The 21,944-nt window shown below is 40.1% G+C and overlaps 1 protein-coding gene across 6 annotated transcripts in view; it reads right to left on the bottom strand.

Annotated features, from left to right (window-relative positions):
• The window catches only part of STK32B (serine/threonine kinase 32B), a 173,156-nt gene extending 152,026 nt beyond the window's left edge, over nt 1-21,130 (bottom strand). The window contains exons 1-2 of one of the 6 annotated variants that reach the window (XM_064511447.1): nt 21,031-21,130; nt 697-758 (exon numbers count right to left, since the gene is read on the bottom strand). Coding sequence is in view for 2 of the 6 variants with exons in the window: in XM_026122079.2 (XP_025977864.2) it covers nt 20,644-20,719 (76 nt within the window). In the remaining 4 variants the exon portion in view is untranslated. Of the gene's footprint in view, nt 1-696; nt 759-15,611; nt 15,666-20,365; nt 20,458-20,643; nt 20,960-21,030 lie in introns of those variants that run through there. The other 5 variants (XM_064511449.1, XM_064511448.1, XM_026122083.2 and 2 more) reach the window with 5 other exon arrangements.
• Nucleotides 21,131-21,944: the final 814 nt, after the last annotated feature.

Below are 21,944 nucleotides of genomic sequence, written 5' to 3'. Positions count from 1 at the left end.
TGAGAACCATGACACTCATTCTTTTTTGCTAGAAGTCTGTTCAAAGGCTCCCCTTGTGATAGCCTAAAAAAGGCTTCACCAGAAGCTCTAGGGACTGAAGGGCTTGCCATGATCATCATCCTGGGGAAAAACAAGAAAGATTTATTTCTGTGTGGAAAGTGTGGAAGTGTTTGGCCCTTGCATTGCTCCACAAGAATTTTAACACTCGTTAGATGAGACTGGCTATTCCTTTCTGAAGGACTGCGTGAGAATACGTTTTAAAGCATAAGTTAATTGCATCAGTCAGAAGACCCTTGTGACTGCTTATCTCTAGCACAGTCCTTCTTAGGAGCATTAGATTAAAAAGCAAAATCAGTTTCTAGGTTTTATGCCCCTTTAATACTTGCCCAAAAATTAACCATATTAAATCATAATCTGAGAGTTTGTTGTGCTGCTTCTGTGATCTTCAGATAGGTTAGTCTATCTCGGAGTCATACATGGATACTCAGAGGTGCCAGGAATAAGAGCAAGCATTTGCCTGTCATAGTTTGCTTGAGCAAATGTATAGAGATGAGGAAGAAAATGAGTTTTTAAATGAATAATGGCTATCTGAAGGACACAAAAGCAGTATGAAAGTTCTGATTCTTTGCTTAAGAATTCGATTTCAATTCCAAGGATAATAAAAAGAAAATTATCGAGGTTTGGAGTCTTTCTCACCTTTTTGCTTTGTACTTTCTTTTCATTTTAATTCTTTGCCACTGGAGAAGGAAATGAAGGAGCTGCAAAATCAAAAAGCCGTGAGTGATCCCAGCTGAAATGAAAAATTCCTCGCTATCGATTCACAATGATTTCCATTTTGCTATTATTATTGTCTGTCTGTGTGCACACAGAATATGTGCATTTCCAGTTGTCTTCCTGAAATCAGAATGTTTCAAGAAATTTTACATTTCATTTTGTTTCAAGGTTTTCACAGAGATTTCTATTTTCAGCCAGCCTAACAATGAGATGAAGTAGAGAATACTTATACTCCCTAACTTCAGGAGCAAAACTTAGATGCCCTAAAGCTAATGTGTACAACCAATTTAACTCTAAGGCCACCTCGCTGAAACTGTGTTTCTGCCATTCTTCATAATCCTTGTCACATCATGAGATGACAAGAGCACATGGTCATCCAGATAAAACACTTGATCTGCCTGAAAACTAAGCTTAGAAAAAAAAAATATTAGATTTCGGCTGGCTCATTCTGTGTACCCGGCAATCACATGCACACTGTCACTGGCACACTGAGGAGAACAGGAGTAGGGAGGAGAGCAGAAGCACTGCTTTTGACGGCAGTATGGATTTTTAGATTGGATTAAGCCAATCATGATATCTTTTGCCAGGCTACAAGGCTAGTCTTGTTGAAGTCTAGTTTCAGGGAGAGTAGAACGAGATAGTCGCTTCCAAATGTGAGTTATAGCACCTATGCCTCCTGCTCCAAGAAACCGTATGAAAGGAGGTAGTCAGTCCTGCTGGAGGACAGAAGGAGACTGCAGGCAGCCTCCTTGTTTAAGCAACTGAACAAGATGTCAAAGTTGAGCAGTATAAATGCATCCAGAATCACTCTCACTTTGTACTATTGAAAATATTTTACATAATGGAAAAATCCTAGTAAATCAACATGCCAATCATTTCCATGGAGTTTGCAGTAGTATTAGGCACAAGCCAAGGACCCTCCGGTCCAATGTAGGACAGGGATATGCAAGAGATAAAGTAGTATTCAACACAGGGTGATGGGAACCTATAAAATACCAAGTAAAACTACTGGCAAGAAATCTTGTTAAGGAGAAGGGAAAATCAAGATAGTCTAATTAGATCACTTTTATTAATTTACAGATCATAATTTCTAGTCTCTAAAACTGAGAGTTTGTGTTTTACCTTTACAAAAATTACTGATTTTATACTGAGGTAGAGATCAAACTCTAATCACTGTCCTGCTAAAATACACTTACTATGAGGCTTCCATTTTCTCCTAAGGCATAAATGTACACATAGAATTTAAAAGATTTGCTAAGCAGGCCTTTTGCCATAGATGGCAATCTCAGGAAGGTGGCCAATCTGCCTCAATTTTGGTCTGAAAATAAGTAGGAATAATAGTGATCCTATGCCTGAAAGATTTAAATTACCATAATCAAAAGTATGACTGCTTTTACTTGAAAGTAAAGTTATGTATAAGCCCAATAAAACCTATTAATCCACTTTTGTCACTCATTTGAACTAATGGATATAAAATTATTTGTTATTAACAAGCCAAACAAAAGTCAAATAAAGCTGACAGAACTATGAAGAAAATACAAGGAACATGAGAGACGTGTCTTCTTTACAAAAAGTCAGCTGGACAATCTAGCAGGGATCAAGCTTAAGTTGATAGCATGTCTTCATGAGGAGTGCAATATAAAACAGGAAAGAATGACTATCTAACATCACTGTTGATGATGTGAGCTGCAAAAAGTATTGTGGAGGATGATTTTTACTTGTTTTTTTCTTGAGTCATGTATGGTCTTCAGAAATCCCAATTATGGCTAATGCTGTAATATACATGCTATACAACCAAGGTGAAGCTCTCTTGACAGGTACCTAAGATTTAAAATAGCAGCAGCTGAGACAGCCCAAAAAGAAAAGGAAACAAAAGACAATAGTGGCAAGTATGAATATAGCTCAATACTGCAAAAGGCAATTCAATTTATAATAAGTCCTGCCCTAGCATATTACCTAAACGAAAAGGCATCAGAAAGCTCAGAAAGGGACAGAACTATAACATAGTTCAGACTAGGAGCAGGGATGAAACCATGACCAAGACTGCAGCTGAAGAGAGGGGTCTGCGCAGAGCTGACCCCTTGCAGAGGAACCACAGACAAGACGCTCTCCTAATGCTGCTTCTCACACCCACGGGGATAGAGGGGGATTGATATGACCTAGACAACAGTAATGTGGTACCATGGACCGAGAGCAAGAACTTGGGGGCTGATGACAGCCTAGATGGCCTAGATCGTGTGGGCCAGTTTAGTGTGATCCTTCTGCAGTGTTATTTTGAAGCAACCATTCTCAGCCACTCACTGGTATTTTTTCATGATGACTAGTGGATCACCCGTACTTTAAATTAAAAAGATAGCTGAGCTTCAAATACAGGGCCTTTCTCTTTTAGGCTTAATATAAAGGTGAAAGGAATTTGCACTGTTAAATCTACTACTAGTTTTCAACAAGCAACAAATAACCACAGATTGCTGTGGAAGGCCTTTAATGATTGATCGGGAATTTTATGTTTGTGGTGGAGAATTCAGTGGTAAGAAAAACAACGTCAGAAGCCAGATGCCTTCCCTTAAGGTGAACAGAAATGTTTACATTACTCTCCCCTTCAGTTCTGAAACATCCTTGGTGTCTGCCAATGGCCAGAGCCTGGGCACCTGCATCAGCTTGCAGGCCAGGCAAGATCTGATTGCAGCTGAAAACAGTTACACATCAGTGCTGTAGAGGCATTCACTTCCTGGGCACAGGGCTGAATGGGACTGGCCATATGAAAGCACCTGATTCTCTCTCTAGGTTGGATGGCATTGTAGCTATACAATATGAAGAACTGAAATTATTAAGTTATTATTAGGTTTGGTGCATTGGAAAATAATGGCAGTTCATTGCAATTGACTTAATTTCATAGCCCTGACCTCATTGCCACTATGGTCAGTCAAAAACACACAGAATGTGGCTGATTCTGGACAAATGGCCTTCCTACAATGCAGTCCACATGCTGGCATCTTTTCATCTCCATTTTTCACCCTGACCTTTAAAGTCATAGGAGAACTAACCAAAATCAAAGCAGAAAAGAAACTCTTAGCTGTCATCACTGATGACAGGACAACCACTCCTTTAAATACAAACCTATCAGCAGGTAAGTGTCTAATTGTGTCTGCTTTTCAAGTAGCACTGGTTGCATGATTAGTCAGTCCTAAAGCCTGCAGGTTGTCTTATATTAAATATTTTCGATAGTTGCTTAGAAATAATTACATAGTCTGACAAAAATGGATGAACCTTTTGCTATGTACAATAAAACATTATCGACATACAATCTACTAGATCACGATCACTAGGATTTAGTTAGGCAGTGTCAGGTCTTCAGGATGACTACAGGTTTGTTTACCATAATAGATCTTTGCAACTGATTTAGCTGTATCTACAATCTGTTAGCATATAACATTCAGGTAACCCATTTTCTAGTGTAGCAAGACTTTTGCATAGACTAACTTGTTTTAGCAGAAAGTAATTGGAACTTCTGATATCATCTCAGTCACTCATCCATGTATCCTATTATAAAGTAGTAATTTATAAATTTCTACTATTATACTCACAAGTCAGTGAATTTCATTTTTTTTAAGATCAGTGAAAGTTTTAATTAAAGATTCCTTTTCATTGCTATGAAAACAGTTCTGTTTTGCTACAGGACAGAGGTTTAGTTCAGAGAAGCTATTAACTTAGTAGAAATACTGGAAACATCAAAAATCACCAAAGAACAATGGAACTGACGTACCAGACCTTATCACAGCCAGTGAATAGCAGGGAAGTCTTTGTGAGTCTGTGCGCTGCTCATAGCTCTTCTGTGACATTGAAACTAAGGAGAAAAGTTTCAGAACCTGCTCAAATGTAAAATGTCTTTAAGACCTTTCACAAACAATAAAACATAAATCCTATTTGTTGAGAAAAGAGGATTTTTGATTGATGATGTTGCTTGCTTATGAATGAGCTGACAAAATGAATCTCTGAAATCTATTGCTAGGAGAAACAGGTTTACAGAAAAGATACTCCTTAAGAAAACACATTGGCTGAAATACAGAAAGTCTAAGTTCCATTTTAACTATAATAGACTTCCCCTGTGAGATCAGGAAACACATAATAGACTGTGAGGCATCTTTTTCAGCTAGAAAGTGGGAGTATTCACCTCCCTCAGAGTTACTATGAGGATAACCTCATTAATAACTGAACTGGAAGGCTCTCTGAGCGAAGTTGCTACGGGAATAAAATGTCAAATTTCAGTGGACCAGGCTGTTTTTTCCTACAATAAAATTCACAAGAGGTATCCCCAGGTGAAGGACAATTCTTTCCATGGAGTTACCAACAAAATCCTCCGTAAGACATCACTGAGTCTTATCCATAAAGAGCCCTGTATAATGCAGGTTGGGGGCAGGCTATGAAACCCGTTTGCTTTGTCCTTGTTTTGGTAGTGGCTGCAAGACCACTCTTCTTACAAAGCAGGATTCCAGAAAATGTGATCTCAGTGCAATGTTAATGGGAGGTTACGGAGCCGTGTGGATAGGATTCACATTTCGATTGAGATTAGCTCCCATTTACTGTTTTTAAACCCAAACCAGCCCCATGGTCTTCAAATGAATGATGCCACTTGTAACTTGTAGCAGAAGTGTGCTTGAAGTGTGGAGCAGTAGGCTTGTTTTTCATTTGTTGTTGTAAGATTATAGCTCATCAGTTTGAGAATAGAGATGTTCTCTCAGCAAAAACCTTTCAAAGGAAGCAGACAAACCTACTGGCTGTAAATGTGCCTGTCCGGGCCTGGTTTATCTTCTGGGATTTGAAAATAGTATTGAAATAGCAAAAATTTCAAGAACATTAAGGAGCTTTTCTGATGATGTCCAGGTATTTGCTTCTCATGGCTCTTCCTCCTCGGAAAAGTTGCAAATACCAGCCTGAAAAACAACCTGTGTCTGTTCAGGGCTCTGAGGGCACTAACGGGCCTCACTGGCCCTGACCAGCCTCCCGCTGCAGACTGCTCGTGGGCCCAGGACCCCATTTCAGCTCAGCCTCAGCTCAGACTGCTGTGAAAAGACCTGTGTGAAAAAGCCATGAGAACTAAATTAAAACGATGGGTAGTGAGTATGTGAGTGCATTTAAATGCCAGTACTCCAATATGGAGGCGTTACAGTAAATATCAAGTATTCCATTACTAGGATATCAATAAAGAATGGGCACGAAGAAGTGCCTTATCATCTATCAGAAGCTAGATGCCTCTTATACTAGTCAAATTGCCATGGCCTGTTTAAACAAAAGAAACAGTTTGCTTTTAAGAGGACTGAATCTTCTTCATTAACTCCACTCTTTAACCCACCCATTGTTATCCATCTCCTGCAGTTAAACTACTTTCACTGTGTGTTTCAGCACTCATAAGTTGTATCTTTACTCATAGGCATCTCAAATTTTTAAAACTAAGTTATACTTGTAAAAAAAATAAAAATTTAGAGATGGAACCTCAAATCAAAACCTGTGATTCCAGGAGGACTGACCTGAATCTATTGTTATGATTTTGATTGTAGAATGAACTGCAACCACACAGGGACCTCTTTTTGATTCCAGCTATGATTACTACTATTTCACTGTGTGAGTCATTTGATTTTATAAGAATTCTTTCATTCTGTCTACTATTTTCAGGTAAAAGCTCTTGCGTGCCTCCTAAAGGCTTTCCTACCTTCATGTTCAAAATCCATCTTTTGTTGAATTTGAGCCAGGGTTCCAACATGATCAGTTTGTGCCCATTGCAGCTGAAGCAATAACATGCATTATTAGTTAATATTAAAATGTCTTTTTATTTTGATATTTCACTTTTTGTCACAGTCTTCTTTCAGGGTCATGTGGAAAGAGTAGAAAAACTACAATTAATTCAAAAAGAACTTGCAGAATATTCAGGGCAACTCAAATTCCTTCATCTCAAATGTTTACAGATAGATGCGCAATGAAAGAATTAGTAGTTTTAGTATTGAGAATGAAAGAGATGGTCTGACTACTGTATACACAATGGCTGCCTAACTGCAACAGTTTTTCACTTGGAGCTGATTATTTATCCTCTGATCATGAGATTAGTTACCTCTAGGCAATACTTCCAATGGTGAAGAAAAGATAGTTTCAGCCTCATAAAAGTACGCTTATTAATGCACTGCAAGCAATTACACCAAAGCTGATGGAGACAAGCATTGATGAAACCAGTAAATATGGATAAGGAAATCTGGGCCTTAAGTCTTATCTATCCACTAGTGAGACTAAACATGGACAATGTAAAGCAAAGCAAGCATAGATACACTGACAAAATAAGTCAAATCCACCTTGGCTCCTTTCCTCAGCTCTCATATCAGCTGGCGCAGAGATTTCTAAGAGGAGGAGGAGGACTTGAGACCAGCCGCGGTTCCCGGGCTGGTGGCAAGCTTTGACCGCAGCAGGTCAGTAGACTCTCCAAGCCCCAGCTTAACTTAAAAAGACCTACCCTATAGCACCACACAACAGAAATGAATTAAAAGATTCATCTGATGTTGAGGGTGCATAGCTAATAAATACTAATGGCAAGAACATAACTTCTAATTTTAACAACAGAAGTCATTAGTTGCAAAGCACAAACAAATAGCGAACTGCAAAATGTAAAATTGTTCGGTGCAGCAGAGGGCTTTTTAGTCTATAATTTCTGAAACACTCAGTGTTACTAAATGCACTCATACCAATTCTGTATTATCACAGAAATAAAATCTCAAATAAGCTTAATTATAAATGATAGATGAAAATAATGAATGTTGGTGACTCAGTTCTACAGTTCCCTGCCACATATGCAAAGTTTGTTTTGAAGAGAGTAATCCACCTACAAAAACATCTGTGTATATATATATGGATTATCTATAAATATATTCATATCTATATTTTTCTAACTAGGATAAGATAGTAAAATTTGGTATGTGAGAGCTTCTTCTGGCTGTTTATGAAAAAAATATTTAAAATTCATGGTTTCTTCTCAATACAGAATGAAAAATTTCCAAAATAACAAAAAATGTTTATTTTCTATCCTCTTTTGACTGGGGGAAGAAGGCAATATGTCAATCAACACATATAGAAGGAAAAAGAACTGCAAATCAGCTCAAATAACTAGAGACTGGAAGAAATATATTGCATATGATAGCAGTCAGCAGTCTTCCTGGGGTGGTCTGCTAGGCTCTGTTTTTCTTTTTCAACTCAGAATATAACTTTGCAGGAGTTTCTTAGCAACATCCAGGATATACTGTCTCTCAAAGCTTTAGGATGCTATTGATCCACATGTGTTTGTGGATCAAAAGATGTATATGATACCCATAACTGAGGAAGGTTACGATGCTGAGAGCTGATCCTGCAGTTATTGAAACACGTGTATTTGTATCTGTGTGCCAAGAGAAGCATTCAAGTCCTCATCTCACGGGAAACTGATAAAACTGGATACCACAAGCAGCATCTTTTCTCTGTAGGACACAGCAGCTACATTTCCCAGTGAAAGGGTGGTTTTCCGTCACCACATTTAAAACTTGTGCCTGTGCTCTCTCCACACCTGTGTGATGGACTGATGACTCCTGACTTGGGAGAACCAAAGGGCTGAAATCTGGGCAGCAGTCAGTATTGGTGCTGAACTGCTGACAACATGACATTTCTTCCCTGCTATATGCTACTTAATCTCCTCTAAAAAACAAACATGACCTCTCTTCACTCTCAGTAAAGCCTTGTGAAGAGCTGTTCAGAGAGAAGATTTTATCCTAGGAATAACTAGAACTTGACTGGCCAGCAGACCAGAATCACTTACACCTTTCTCCAACCACAGCCAATGTTTATAATTAACCTGGGCAGCTAGCCTGTTCTCTAGCTCTTCCCTTCTCACATCCATCAGCGGAGAGCTCTCTAGCTCCAAGAGAACAAGGGTTGCACTGCTGAAATTTTGGATCATCAGAAAAAAATGCTCTGGTCTATGACTCTTTTTCAGAAAAGTCTTGTAGCACTTAACAGTGACGTTTTTGTTTGACAGAATAATAAATCCTGCAACAAAGAGTTTCAGCAATGAGTTTTTGCTGAGACTTTCACACTAAAAATGTATTTCTCTTTATATGGTACATTTTATCTATTATTATTTATACCGTAAAACAATCTAGTATAATAGTTTAGCCTAAAAATTTAAGCTGAAGACCTTAAGGACATGTCACTGGGCTGGAAGAGAGTTGAAAATAATATACATTGTATAATTGACATGTTACTGAAAAATCATGTCAAGGATGGGCAGGGAGGAATCCTGAAGCTGCATACAACTTCTGGCTACTCTTTTTCTTCCATTATCCAAACCAATCTCAATGAAGACACTAACTTTGTTTTATAGTAATACCCTGTATCTAAGATTGCACAGCTATATCTGCTATATAGCTGCTATATATATCTGCTATGGGCTGAAAGTTGGGCTTAAAATAATAACTTTGGGGGCTAAAAAGTTGGGCTTAGTTGGGCTTAAAATAAGAACTTTTTGCTACTTCTCAGAAATGATGTTTTGAATAGCTTTTGTTCTTCGACTTCAGGCTGCATGTAACAAATCATAGCGCCTGCGATGCAGTGTTGCCCCCAAACAGCTTGAAGGCTTTACAGCTTGGAGAAAGATTCATCTAAGCCTAACACATAAAACAGCTCTTTCAGTTAGCGTGGAATGACAGTGTATAAAATCCAAAAGGCCTAAATACAGTCTTCATAACATAATGTGAAAACATTATTAGACAATCCAGAGGGAAGTTTACGACGGTTTCAGGAAAGTGTGTAGGACATTCAGAATCTATGGCTGATGGTGATTTTGTGATTATGTTACATTTCTGCTTTAAAGGAGGAACTGTTAGCCAGGGAGCTGGCTAATCAGGGGGACTAAGAATAGTTTTCATTGCTCAGCAAGGGAGGAAGAACAATATCATAAGGAAATAATAACTAACAGAGGGATTAACTCAGTCAAATTTTTGGATTTTAAATAAGGAACAGTAGGTGTTCCCTTACCATCACTGCAAAAGCAAGAAAAAGAAGGAAATTACTTTTTGCATGATCTAGTGTAGTACATTGATGCTATTTAATACAACAGGGGTACACAGAATAGTGTTAGTAATGCAATCATGAAGCTAGTGCTTGGCTTTTTCTAGTTTTAACCAAAATTAAAAATGACAAGGCATTTTGATCAAAAAAAGTATAAAAGTTCTAGAACTTACCCAAAACTTTGCAAAATTCAAAGAACTAGAATTAAATTTTTTTTTCGATGAGAGAGAGAGAGGGAGAGGGAGAAAGAGAGAGACAGTGGACAAAAATCCAAAAGCAATGAAAATATTGCCAGATAGGAGGCTAAAAAGAACAGTTTTAATTTATACTTCAGTTTGACTCAGATAACCAAGCTGTAGGGTAGACTTGATGAAAAGTATTCAAACTAAATATCTTCAATATAGAAGAAAGTAGAAAAGGATTAATGAAATATAAAATATGGACTTTTATGTTATGATAGTATAACTTTTCTAAAATAAAATACTTCTAGGGATACAAAATTTTGGAAATAAAAATCAGTTTCTTCAACTACATTTAGTTATAATTAAAGCTTTAAAAATCTGTATAATAGGCCATCTCCAAATCTAATAATGCTTTGTAATTATACTCCAAGAGAGGTTCATTCAATTTAAAAGGAAAATGCCATTGCATTAATTATAGAATAAATGAAAGAATTTTATATGTTTATATTATGCTTAATAAGCATGTCACAAAATAGGGTAGAACATTTTTAAGAATAAAATATTATAGACTTTGACACTCTCATGTCAAGACTAGTGCCAGAGATAATAGGAGAGAGAGCGGAATAAAAATTGATTATAGATAGAAAGAGTCTTTTACTATTTAGAGCAGAAAATAAGCACATGCAAAATTGAAAAAAAAAAGGGGGGGGTGGACTGAATAAATACAAGCGCAATAAGCTGAAATCTCCAGTAAGCTTTCCTTGGTGCATACTGCTAGGAAGATTTCCTGATAGACAAAAGAATGCCACATTGAAAAACATAAAAAGATGACATGGCAACCTCTAGAGCCAAGCCAATGATTCTAAAAGAGGCTATCCTATTTTTATGAATGTATTTTACAGAGCTGAAATTTCCAGAAGTTAAAAACAAAACTAAGTGCCTCACAAATCCTAGCCTGTCCATTTGGATTGCTTGATTTACTTATAACAATACGCAGGCTGATAAGAGTCAATGTGGAAATGAGGGAAGCTAAAGATGAGGTCAAACTGATCAAGTGTGAGATGTTTAGAGTGTAAGCCAGTCTGCTGGTCACTGGGTGGAAAAGAATTAAGGGAAGAAAGACCTTTCCTCTGTGATACAAACGTACACCCCTACTCTTAGAGTTCCTTGTTCCAGACATTTCTGGTGAAAGCTGACTGCCCAAGGGAACAGACCAATATGTAACATTAAGATTTTCCCAAGGACATCCTGAAAACAGGTTACATGTTGCAATTTCCTTCTCTTTGTCAGATTCTGCTAAGCAGAGAATCTGAAAGACTGCTGGTACTCACCTGTGAAGCTACAGACACCTTCATCCTTTCCTCTCCAATCTAGCTGCTGATAAACAAAGTATCTATCAATAACTTTTTGCATAAAGTGCAGTAAAAGCCCATCTGCTACATACTCCAAAACATAAGAAGAAGAAGAGTAAGAACTTGGAGTGAGGAATCCAGTGAAACATTAATTTTGCATACTTTAAAGTGAAATCGAAAGGAGTTCCATGAAACACAGTATTAATTGAATCAGCTGTAGGCCCTGATAAATACATTGAGTGATACTGTAGCACTCAACCTGCTTGCGTACTAGGAAGGCATGGGCACCTTGGGTCTCATCAGCACTCATCTGCAGGTACCGTATGACATGAATAAGTATTTCTTATACAGTAAGCAGCTTCCTAGCATCAAGTGGAGACACACTGAAGATAGTATTAGTCTGCAAAATAAGTAATACATTAGAGATTGAACCCAGAAGGTAAGACATCTTTGTTCTTCTTTAACGAAAGGAGAATAAAATCCACAAATGTTAATCTATTCTGCTTCCGCAAACATTCTGTATTATACATGAAAAATTTGCATTGAAGCTAAGGAGATTCAAAATAAGATTTAGTCAGAAAAATAATGTTTTTTGCTAGCATAAGGTTTTGATCTTTGCAGGATAATAATCTCTTACCTTTTCATGTTGTTGGGAAGCTTACATAAACATATGTATATACTGTTAACAAATAGGGCAGAAAATTAAGCAAAAGCTCATATATAGCCTTACACTGGATAGTAAGAATGCGGCTTAAGGTAATGGACTTAATAACTAACTCATGAAATTAAGCAGAACTCAAGAGAGATCAGCTGAACTGCCCAGCACACACTGCTTACTACAGCTACTCTACCCTCTGCCATACTCTACCAGAAAGTCCCTATCTCTCTGATGAATTAAATGAGTAATTCACACTACCCATTCCCGTTTTTGTCTCTTCTCCTCACATATTTTACCATGATAAGGAACTGTCTGTTGAACTCCACTACCAGGCTGAGCCTGAAGTTCTCCTTCGCTTTCCCTGAATATCCCCTTGGGAATTTTTTACCTTGTATTGATTGAGCTCAGTGGCAACTTTTCCTCCTCCACACCTTCCCCACCATCTCAGCATTAGCTCATTCCAGTGAAGTCAAAATACTGTGACAACTCAAAAATGAAAATGACAATCTTTCCCCCCCCCTTCTCTGCTCCCCCATGCTTGGTCCCAGAAGTCACTACCCACTAGGCTTAGCATCAGGAGGGTTCCTCCTCCTGCTTTCCCAGCCTTACCATTTCACGAGGAATCCACAAGAAAGCAGAGTGTCTTGTGCTTGGCCAGCAAAATCCCACAGTTCTTAGTTCTCAACTCCACATTCAAAAGAGATTATATAAAGACAGTCCTGGTGAGATAGGACCTACTTTCTTTGAGTAGCAAGATCATATCTCACTATTTTTTCTTCCTAGGATTTTGTCAATCATGTTCTAGTTCAGCTGGGGTCAGCATTTCATTCAGGGCTGAACTTCCCTCCTTTCACTGGAGGGAATTGTTACTTAAGAGTCACAAAAAAACTTACATTCCCACGTTATTGCTGGCTTTGTAACCCACAGCCACATCAAGGAACTCTTTCACTTCCATGACAAATGCAGCTAACGACCTGTGGGATGTCACACTAGAGCTGGATGGGTGGAGGTGCGGCTGTTCCTCATTGTTCTTCTGGGACATGTCAGCAAAGAACGGGTGTTGCCAGCCTGATGGTGTCCCTGGCAGAACTGAAAGACTGCTCTCCTGAATGCAACTGGAAGTGAGCTGATATTGCGCTACAGAGCAAGTTTAATATCCCCGTACTTTTGAACACAATGCATCTATGTAAAAAAGGGGGAAAAAAGCTTTTTTCAGATATTCTGCAACAACTAATCTCACATCCTGAGCAAGTTTTCCAAAGACAATTTTCTTCTGAAGTGTTGCACAGAAGTCAATAAGGAGATATTCAAATGTTCAGACTACCTCCTAACTGCTGCTCATGATATTCTTTAAGTTTGTAATATAGACATTACATATGCCTAAGCCTATTATGCTGCTGGTTCTCTCCTCCACAGCAACCCCCAGCTCCCCACCAACAAAAAGTCAGTGTAGGTACACTGGATTTTCCAATTTGCTTCCTTTTACACCATGTAGCTTCTCTAGTCTGGCAGAACACAGCTCTCTGAAGGACTACTCTGTTGGCAAAGAAAACCGCAGCAGCACAGCTACAGGAACAGGACCTGAAATTTTCACTGCAAGAGCCATTCACAGCAGGGATGGGAGACATAATTTATGAATGTGGAAAGGAGAGATTGCAAAAGCAATGGGGTTGAGATATACATAAGAATCTCATTTTCTCCCAGTTTCTTTGATATTGGGAGTTCTCCCTAATCTTGGATTGGATTATCTTGCTTGCCATGAATTATTTATTCTTGATTACTCAAAAAGCCTATCCTCAGTTCCACGCATGCTACATAACACTTCTGGAACAATGTGGGTTAAATGTTACGCTTTCCGAGCACTTACGCTTTTTGGAGAACAAGCCACTTTTTAGACACTTTGACACTCTCAGTGGTAGCTACCATGCAAACCACCTGTGCAAAATTTGGAAGGCAGAGACCTATACAGTATCTTTCTATTCAAGACAGAGGTCCTGCTTCTGACAAGAACATTTCCACCAAAACAGAAAATCAAATCATGGAATCATAGAAAACATGTTTAGAAAGGATCTTGACAAATCGTCTAGCCCATCTTTAAGCCATTGCTGGCAGATGTTGTCTTGAATCTGGGTTTTCGGGACAGTGGAATTAAAACTGGTAAACACTTCTGCTGCCAGTTGAAAGAGGTTTGGTTCTAGTCCTGACAGTGTGAGAGAATCAGATTGCATAACATTTTTAGGCATGCTCATGCAGTTAACTTGAGGGAACAAGGAGCAAGAAGCTAAAATGGAAGTGACAGATTTGTCCTGCTTTTCTTCAGATTTGCCTGTGGAAAAGGGAAATTTGGGATCTAATATCAACCCTCACTAAAATTGTCATTTAGTGTCTGAAGAGGTCAACGCTGTCTGTGTACCGTACCAACACCTTAAAGAGGCTGAGTCAGGAAGATAATGACTGAAAACAGTTGCAGTGCCGTAACATCTTTTCTTAATCTGCTTTGCCACAGGCCATGCAAACACTTGACAACAGTAAGGCAGTGGGTGCCTGACTGCCTGATATTGTCATATTGCTCTTCTGTGTTCTCCTTTTCGCCCATATTTTCCTATTGACTCATATTATGCTGCAACCGTAAGCTCAATAGTGATCACTATTTTGTTCTGTGTTTGTAAAGACAAAGCGTTACAGCATTCAGAAGTATCACGACTTCTGAAACATTTTGCATTACACATAATGATGAATTCACTTCTAAACTTTGATAAATAAAATTGTGTAACTCAACATGGCCATAAATAAAAAAAGAACAGTGGTCTTGATTTTTTTATCTTTCTTTCTAATAGTTGTTATCTAGCATAACATAATGCCTTAAAAAAGCTGTTTTATCCCTTTTTAAGACACAGAACTGCCTTAGAACATTTATAAGTCACAATGTGGCATTCCTTCCTAATCCATTCTAACATGGAATTGGAATATTCATCTTTTCTTCAGGGATAACTACCCTGTAAAAATTGCATGGATGAAAATCCAGCTGACATACGAATTCCACCCTATACCTGTTACTTTCACTAAGGAACTTTATTTAGATTCAGAAGCTCCTATTTGACTTGTTTTGCCATAACCATTCTTTAGGGCTATTTCTTACAAAATAATTAGTTCAAAAAGAATATGTTATTAGCTTCAGGATTTGAGCTTCTTGCAGCTGTTATGTGGCTGTATCACACATTAGCTATTATAGCTTTGTTGTGGAAGGCAGATGAGCACTGCCATATCGCTGACAATAACTGGACACTGCATACTGTATTTTGCATCTGACTCATTTTGACATTTAACTATTTCTGTAAAGTGGCTCCAAGTGAAACCCTTGTATGGCAGTTTTCTCTGTGTCACTTCTATAGATCATCAGCTTCCACTGTACTTTGTATAAACTTACCCATCATATTCTGAATTTAGCTACCCCAATCTGTATTAATTGCAGCCCTTTTTGTTAGGACCTGTATCTATTGTGCATGTTGTTAGCATAAGATGTTCTTCTGGACAGATGGTCATTTAATTATGACCTTTTCTGTGACTCACCTTAGTCTCAACTTAAAATTCTTGCTTTAAGCTGAGAGTCATCTGAAGGCTTTTCTAAAGAGGAGAGAGAGAAATCAAATTTAAAATTACAACTTGGAATTTAAAGCTTCATCCAGGAGGGTGGATCAGTATTCTTTAGTACAAAAAGCTTGTACTGAGCTCCGTGGTTGTGATACTGTAGCAGAATGAAGCCTTACAATGCAGGCAAAGCAGTGGGACTTCAGCACTTGCATAAACTTAAATAGATCCCTTAGTACTATACAGAATCAGAGACTCCCTGTGCAGAAATAAGCCAAGGCACGTTGCTTCTCCTCATTTCCCTCCTACGGGATTACAGTACTGAGACACAGCATGTCACACTGACCTCTGCAAAGCAATGTCAAAGCTTTATGGCTTCAGGATGCTCAGGGAAAGGTGTTTTGGAAACACAAATTTGCTGTAAGTGTAAAGTCACTTACTGTAAAATAAAAAAAACAAACAAGCTCTTAAAAAGTGTAGTGCACTTGCTTCTAAAAGGAACTATATCAAACCCAGCTTTTTAAGCCCCAGGTCATCAAAAACAAATGCAACTGCCATATCAGTTAAAAGGTCCAGCTTCCAGCCTCTAATATATATGTTTCCTGTTCTTTCTTTTGTATCTTCCTCTATAGTACACACAAATATCTGTTATTACTATTTGGTAACAGTAATCTCTCTTGTGAGTCCAGTCTTTTCTAAATGAGTCTTTTCTACTTTTTCACTTTCGCCTGTCAAATATCATTACAGGCTTCATGGAGCAGAGTCAAGCAAATCTAGCATAAAAGATACTCTACACAATCACCAGGCTATTGTTGGCTTATTTGTTACTTACAATATTTACTAAGAATTTGAAAAATAACATATTTACATTTATTATTATTAGACATGAATACTCCTCTCCTCCTCTGTTTCCATTTGTGTGAACTTATTTTTATTTCCAAACAGCTGAACATGAGGAAAGAAGTCCTCCTTTTCTGTTCTGCTATTTGTACAGGAGGCACCTGTTTGTGAGAGGATGGTTGTTTTATTTCCTTCATGAGGACAGGAAATATTCAGGGTGGATGGAGTCAAAATTCTTTTGCTTCATGAGTATTAACAAAAATGAAACAATTTTTCCTTTTACTTTCACACTGGATTGACCAGATGTTGCTGTAGTATCTAGCTTGAAAACACTTATTAAATGTCTGAAAAAAAAGTTATAGTCCTAACGCAATAAAGCATCTAGCTCTGAGTAGAGGTAGTGGTACTGCAACTTCAGATCTAGTTATCTCTATCCAATCTGTACAGCAATAAAAATCAAGAAATGAAATGTATTTTTCCTTTGACCTTCTTCAGCGAGAGTACAAGTTTTATGCAAACAACTCTGCTCACTGGCTTTTCCTAGCTGTTGCTGTGCTTTAACTTAGGCTGGAAGAATAAGATAAAAATTGACATGGGTTTACTAGAAGTCAATTGTGTGAGAATAACCAGATACTTCTCCTTGATGAGAAACTTATTTTGTAGAAGGTAGAGTTGTATCAGATTTCATTTGTTTGAATTTCAGGAGAGCAAAAGTATAAGAAAGCACTGGCAAAGCCGACTGAGGTGGGGATTAGCTGACAAAATGCAAGCTGGGAAACAGTGTTATGTTTAAATGGGAAATATCTAGCTGAAGTGGGTTACCGGCAAAGAAGATGAGGTCTGGAAATGATCCAATTGAATATTTCCACAAATAATGCTGTGGACTCAAAAACTGGCATTGAGCTAATGAAAGTGGTGACACTAGAAAGCATTCATAAAATAATGGAGAATCAGAACAATACAAGGAAAGAAGAGTGTGATCATCTTGAGGATATGAATAATAGAAATGGTCTGAAATTCAATGGTGCAAAATGCAAGGTCACGCACATAGGAGCTAATATCAAGAATTTCTGCGGTAAATTGGATCTCATCAGTAGAAATTACTGAACGGGGGACTGGTGGGCTAACTGATCACAAGATGACTATGAATTATCTGTATGATATGTCCATGAAAAGGGCATATGTAATTATAGACTGTACCAGGAAAGCTATTTCCAGTAGAGATCAGGAAGTATTATTTCCTGTAAAAGGTCTTGGTGAAATTTGCCTGCAATACTGTGTATAATTTAGGCTAGCTGTGTGTAATCAAGATGACTTTGAATACAAGCAGATGAAAGACTCAGGCAATGGGAAAGCAGCAGAAAGAAAACTAGAAGAGTTTTTCTTACAAAACAAAGGTTGATAAGGGAAACTTTTGCTATCTAACAATGTGCTGGAGTAATCATCATGGAGGGTGAACAGCTGTTTAAGCTAACAAAAAATAGAAATAAATGCAAATTATATAAACAGGTCAAGAATACCTTCAATCTAGAAACCAGAATGTTTCTAAACTTTAGAAGAATGAATTTCTGGAAGATCCTTCTAACAAAAATGTTTTAAAAATGCTGTGGATTATGACCTTTAAAAAGATCAATATATTATAATGATGTGATATGCTGTCTGTGATAACTGGCGACTGAACAACATGGTTTACAACATGCCTTCCAGCTTCTGGCTGGATCATTTTTATTATCCCAAACACAGTGGGAGGTCTAAATACAAATTTTAGTTTTCTGCCTGACAGATCAGTGTCTGCTCAATGGATCAGGACCTATTCTCATCAAACAGGACGCATGAGTGGTAATTCTAGAGCAGATATTCTCCAGGCTTGTTAGGCAGCACCTCCCAAGCTATTTCCATATACTTTTTTGAAACTCAGGTAGGAAGTTACTGATTCAGTGAACCATTTAACAAAGTGTTTTTAAACCTCTTCTGAAATTCATGTTTTATTCCACATTTAACATCAACTTGTATGAACATAAAATGACAATGTTTTTTGCTTAGTTTTCTCATTTTAGAAGGCAGCTCTGACATTACATAAAATACATTAAATAGTTTATTTTTATTATGTTTATATATCCATATACAATTCATTTATTCTGGTTGTATTGGAATTGATAAGTATTGTCTTTCTTGAGCAAAATTATACTATCTCAAGAATTGAATCTACTTTCTTTTGCTACTGTGTTTTTTTTTTTAACTTTGTACTGAGTCCACTATTGTGCAAAAGAGCGATTCTTGTAGTTTCTTGAAGTTATTCTTGTAGATTCTTGAATGTGAAATACAGCTTAGTTTTAGGTTAAACCTTGTAAGGCAAGTTTTCAAAGAGGATGTTTTCCTATACTGTTTATGTACTTGGGAAAATCCCATCCCAAGTAATAATTTATAAGCACCATAGAAAATAGGCTAGTGTTTCAAAAGCAATGAATTCTTTTGGACTGGATGGTTGTATTAAGCATAATGTCTTAAGAGAAATATGAGATGATGTTAGGAACTTTCTCAATGAGTAAAAGACGCAAACAGTAAGTAATGATCTAATAGAAATCCACCAATACTTTATGCTGTGTGCTTTTCTAAATAGGTATTAATAATGGTTGCATCACGTAAATGCTTTTTCTGAGGGAAAAAGAACAAAGTGGTAAGAAGTCTTCTCTGTAGTAATTCATTACTGAACCTTGTTCATTTTGTACAAAAACTGACCACAGCTTTGTCTCATGCAAAAAAAAAAAAAAAAAAAAAAAAAAAAAGTGTAATAATTCCTGGAAGCAGCTAACTCAAGAGAGTCCAATCAAAACTCTCATAAAGGCAAAGGCACGGCTAATTTTTGCTTTGAGTTATCCACACACAATTTACACCATACTTTCAGTCTTGGTGAGCTTCAAGGTTTACAAGACTAGTTGTACCTGGTCACCACTAGGATTTTACCCTGAGGGGTGGTTTCTTTCTCTCTCGTTTGTTTACCTAACATGCCTTACAGTAAATGACTGAAATTTGATATTGCTAAAGAAAAAATACAACTATTGCATCACAAAACATAATCAAATACTAAATAAACTGTCCCACACTCCATGCAGACAATGAAGCCTTGTTAACAAAACCTCACCAAGCTTTGTCAAGTAATAGAGAATGCCAGTTGTCTTAACTGTAAGTAAATGAGTAGCCACCCTTTTATACACTTTAAATGTGTTTAGTATATTTCCTCCATCTTAGCAAAACAATACCAATATCTCCTTGTGTTCTGAATGTTTAGGGAAGAGTATGTGTGTTACTGACCTGTTACGAACCTTAGAAAACCAAAGCAGTGTGATACAGTCTGTTGAGGCACAACCACCTCATAATAAAATGTATTGGGAAAGGAATATATTGAAAATCAAGCATAAATAGTACAGACACACAACAAGATGTATCCTATGTGTAACATTTAAAGCATTTCTGGTGATGATACTGCTACCTAATTGCTGCTTCCTAAAAGGACAGCATTCTCTTTGCTTAAAAACCTAAATGGTTTTAATTTAAACACAGTCACATAACTCGAGTGAAATGGGTTCTATTTATATGAGAATGATAAGGAAATGCATAAATAGTGAAGAATGACAGCATTTAATACAAAGTTTTCCACTGTCTGCCCAAAACTTCACAGGATACACTTTGCATGACATCTAGGAGAGGAGAAAACCTTTAAGTAACAGAACAAAGCAAAACAAAGTTTCAGAAAGTAAGGGTGGCGAAAGAAGGACACGGATTGAAAGAGACACCACCATTTAGAACGGGCATTAGGGCGAAGAGTCGGCTACGAAGGAAAACAGGACCAGGGTGAGCATCCATTTCCTAAACGCTGCACAAAGGCATGAAGTTACCTGCCATGTGTTCGAAATCCCAGCGACAGCGCGCCAGACTTCGGGCTAGCTGAGACACGAGCGGATACCGACGCCGTTAGCGCGGGCGCCTGGACTAAGGGTGGGATTTCCCTCTCCTTCCCCGGGGAGCTGAACCCGAAGCAAAGGCCGGTCCGCTCGGGTTTCCCCGCGGGAGGCGGCCAGCGCCCGGCGCTGCCGGGGCGGCGCGGAGGCTGGGGAAGGGCGCGCGCGGCCGGGCGCGGCGGCGGCGGCGGCACCTCGGACAGCTCCGCACTCACCGTCCTCGTTCTCGTCGAAGACGGGCGCCCGCTGGGAGTGGCCGCCCCCCATGGCCGCCCGCAGCCTCCTCCGCATGCCCCGCCGCAGCCTGCGCAGGGCCAGCCGCCCGCATCGCCCGCCCGGCGCCGCCGGGGGAGCTCCGCCGCCGCGGGGGCCCGGCCCGGCCCCGCCGCTCCAAGCCGCCGCGGCGGGCGGTGGAAACCGCCCTGCGAGCGCGGCGGCGGCCGGCGGCGGGGAGCGCGGCTACCGCTCGCGAACTTGATCCATCTCGCACGGCGGAGGGGCAGCGGGGAGCGGGGGAAGGGACGGCGGGAGGGGAGGGGGGAGGCGGAGGGCGGAGGTCCTGCTGATGGTGGCTCGTGGCGAGAGGTAAAAGCCGGATCTACCTGGATCCTCGCGGATCCTCCCGCTGCTTCGCCGCCTCCGAGACCCGGCGGCCGGGCAGCGCCGCGCCCCCTCCCAGGGCTGCGCAAAGCCCCTCGCCCCGGCGCCTGGAGCGGCCGCGGCCGCGACCGGGGCCGGGGCCGGGGCCGGGGCCGCTCGCCCGGCACCCCCGCGGCGCTGCCCGAGGAGAGGCGGACGGAGCCGCTCCCGCCGCCCGCGGAAGTTGGTGGCCGCCCGGGCCGCCCTCACCCGCGGGGAGCGGCACCACCCCGAGACGCGCCGGGCGCTGCCCGCGCCGGCTCCAGCAGCCGGGTGCCGGGAGCCGAGGGCTCCTGAAAGGGGCGGGGGGGGGGTGGGGGGGGAACGCTGCACTGAGTCTAGATTATTTTTGCCTCCTGCCTGGGGGGCTCCTCTCCCCGGCAGCTGGGAGGGACCGAGGCGGTTTTCCGAAGTCTGTTGAGTTAACAGGAAAGGGGAAAATTAAAAAAAAAAAAAGAGAGAAAGAGAAAATGCGCGCACACACGCGCACACACACACACACACACCCGCGCCGTTTCTTTCCTCCGGGGCCCCGCACCGAGGGGTCGCCCGGCCCGGAGGCGCGGCCGCGCCCAGCCCGCACAGCTCCGCGCCCCGCAGCGCCGCTCCGGCTCGGCCCCGCGGCGCCACCTGCCGGCCGGAGCCGCCGCCCCCGGGCTGGACCCGCGTCCCCTTCCCGGCAGCCGGGAGCAGGCACCGAGGGCCTTTCTGCTTGTCGTTCTGCATGTGCAGCAGAAAGACAGCAAATCAGTTATATGTGCGTGCATACACACACACGCACACACACAGACACATGCACGTCCAGCTTAGGTACCCTGAAATGACTTTGTTGCCTCGAGGTACAATATGCATCACCTGCTATATAGCAAGCAGTGAG

Source organism: Dromaius novaehollandiae, chromosome 4, assembly GCF_036370855.1.
Source record: "Dromaius novaehollandiae isolate bDroNov1 chromosome 4, bDroNov1.hap1, whole genome shotgun sequence".
Taxonomy (NCBI): domain Eukaryota; kingdom Metazoa; phylum Chordata; class Aves; order Casuariiformes; family Dromaiidae; genus Dromaius; species Dromaius novaehollandiae.
Note: the sequence above shows the minus strand (reverse complement) of the source record. Positions and strands in the feature narration are given on the sequence as shown.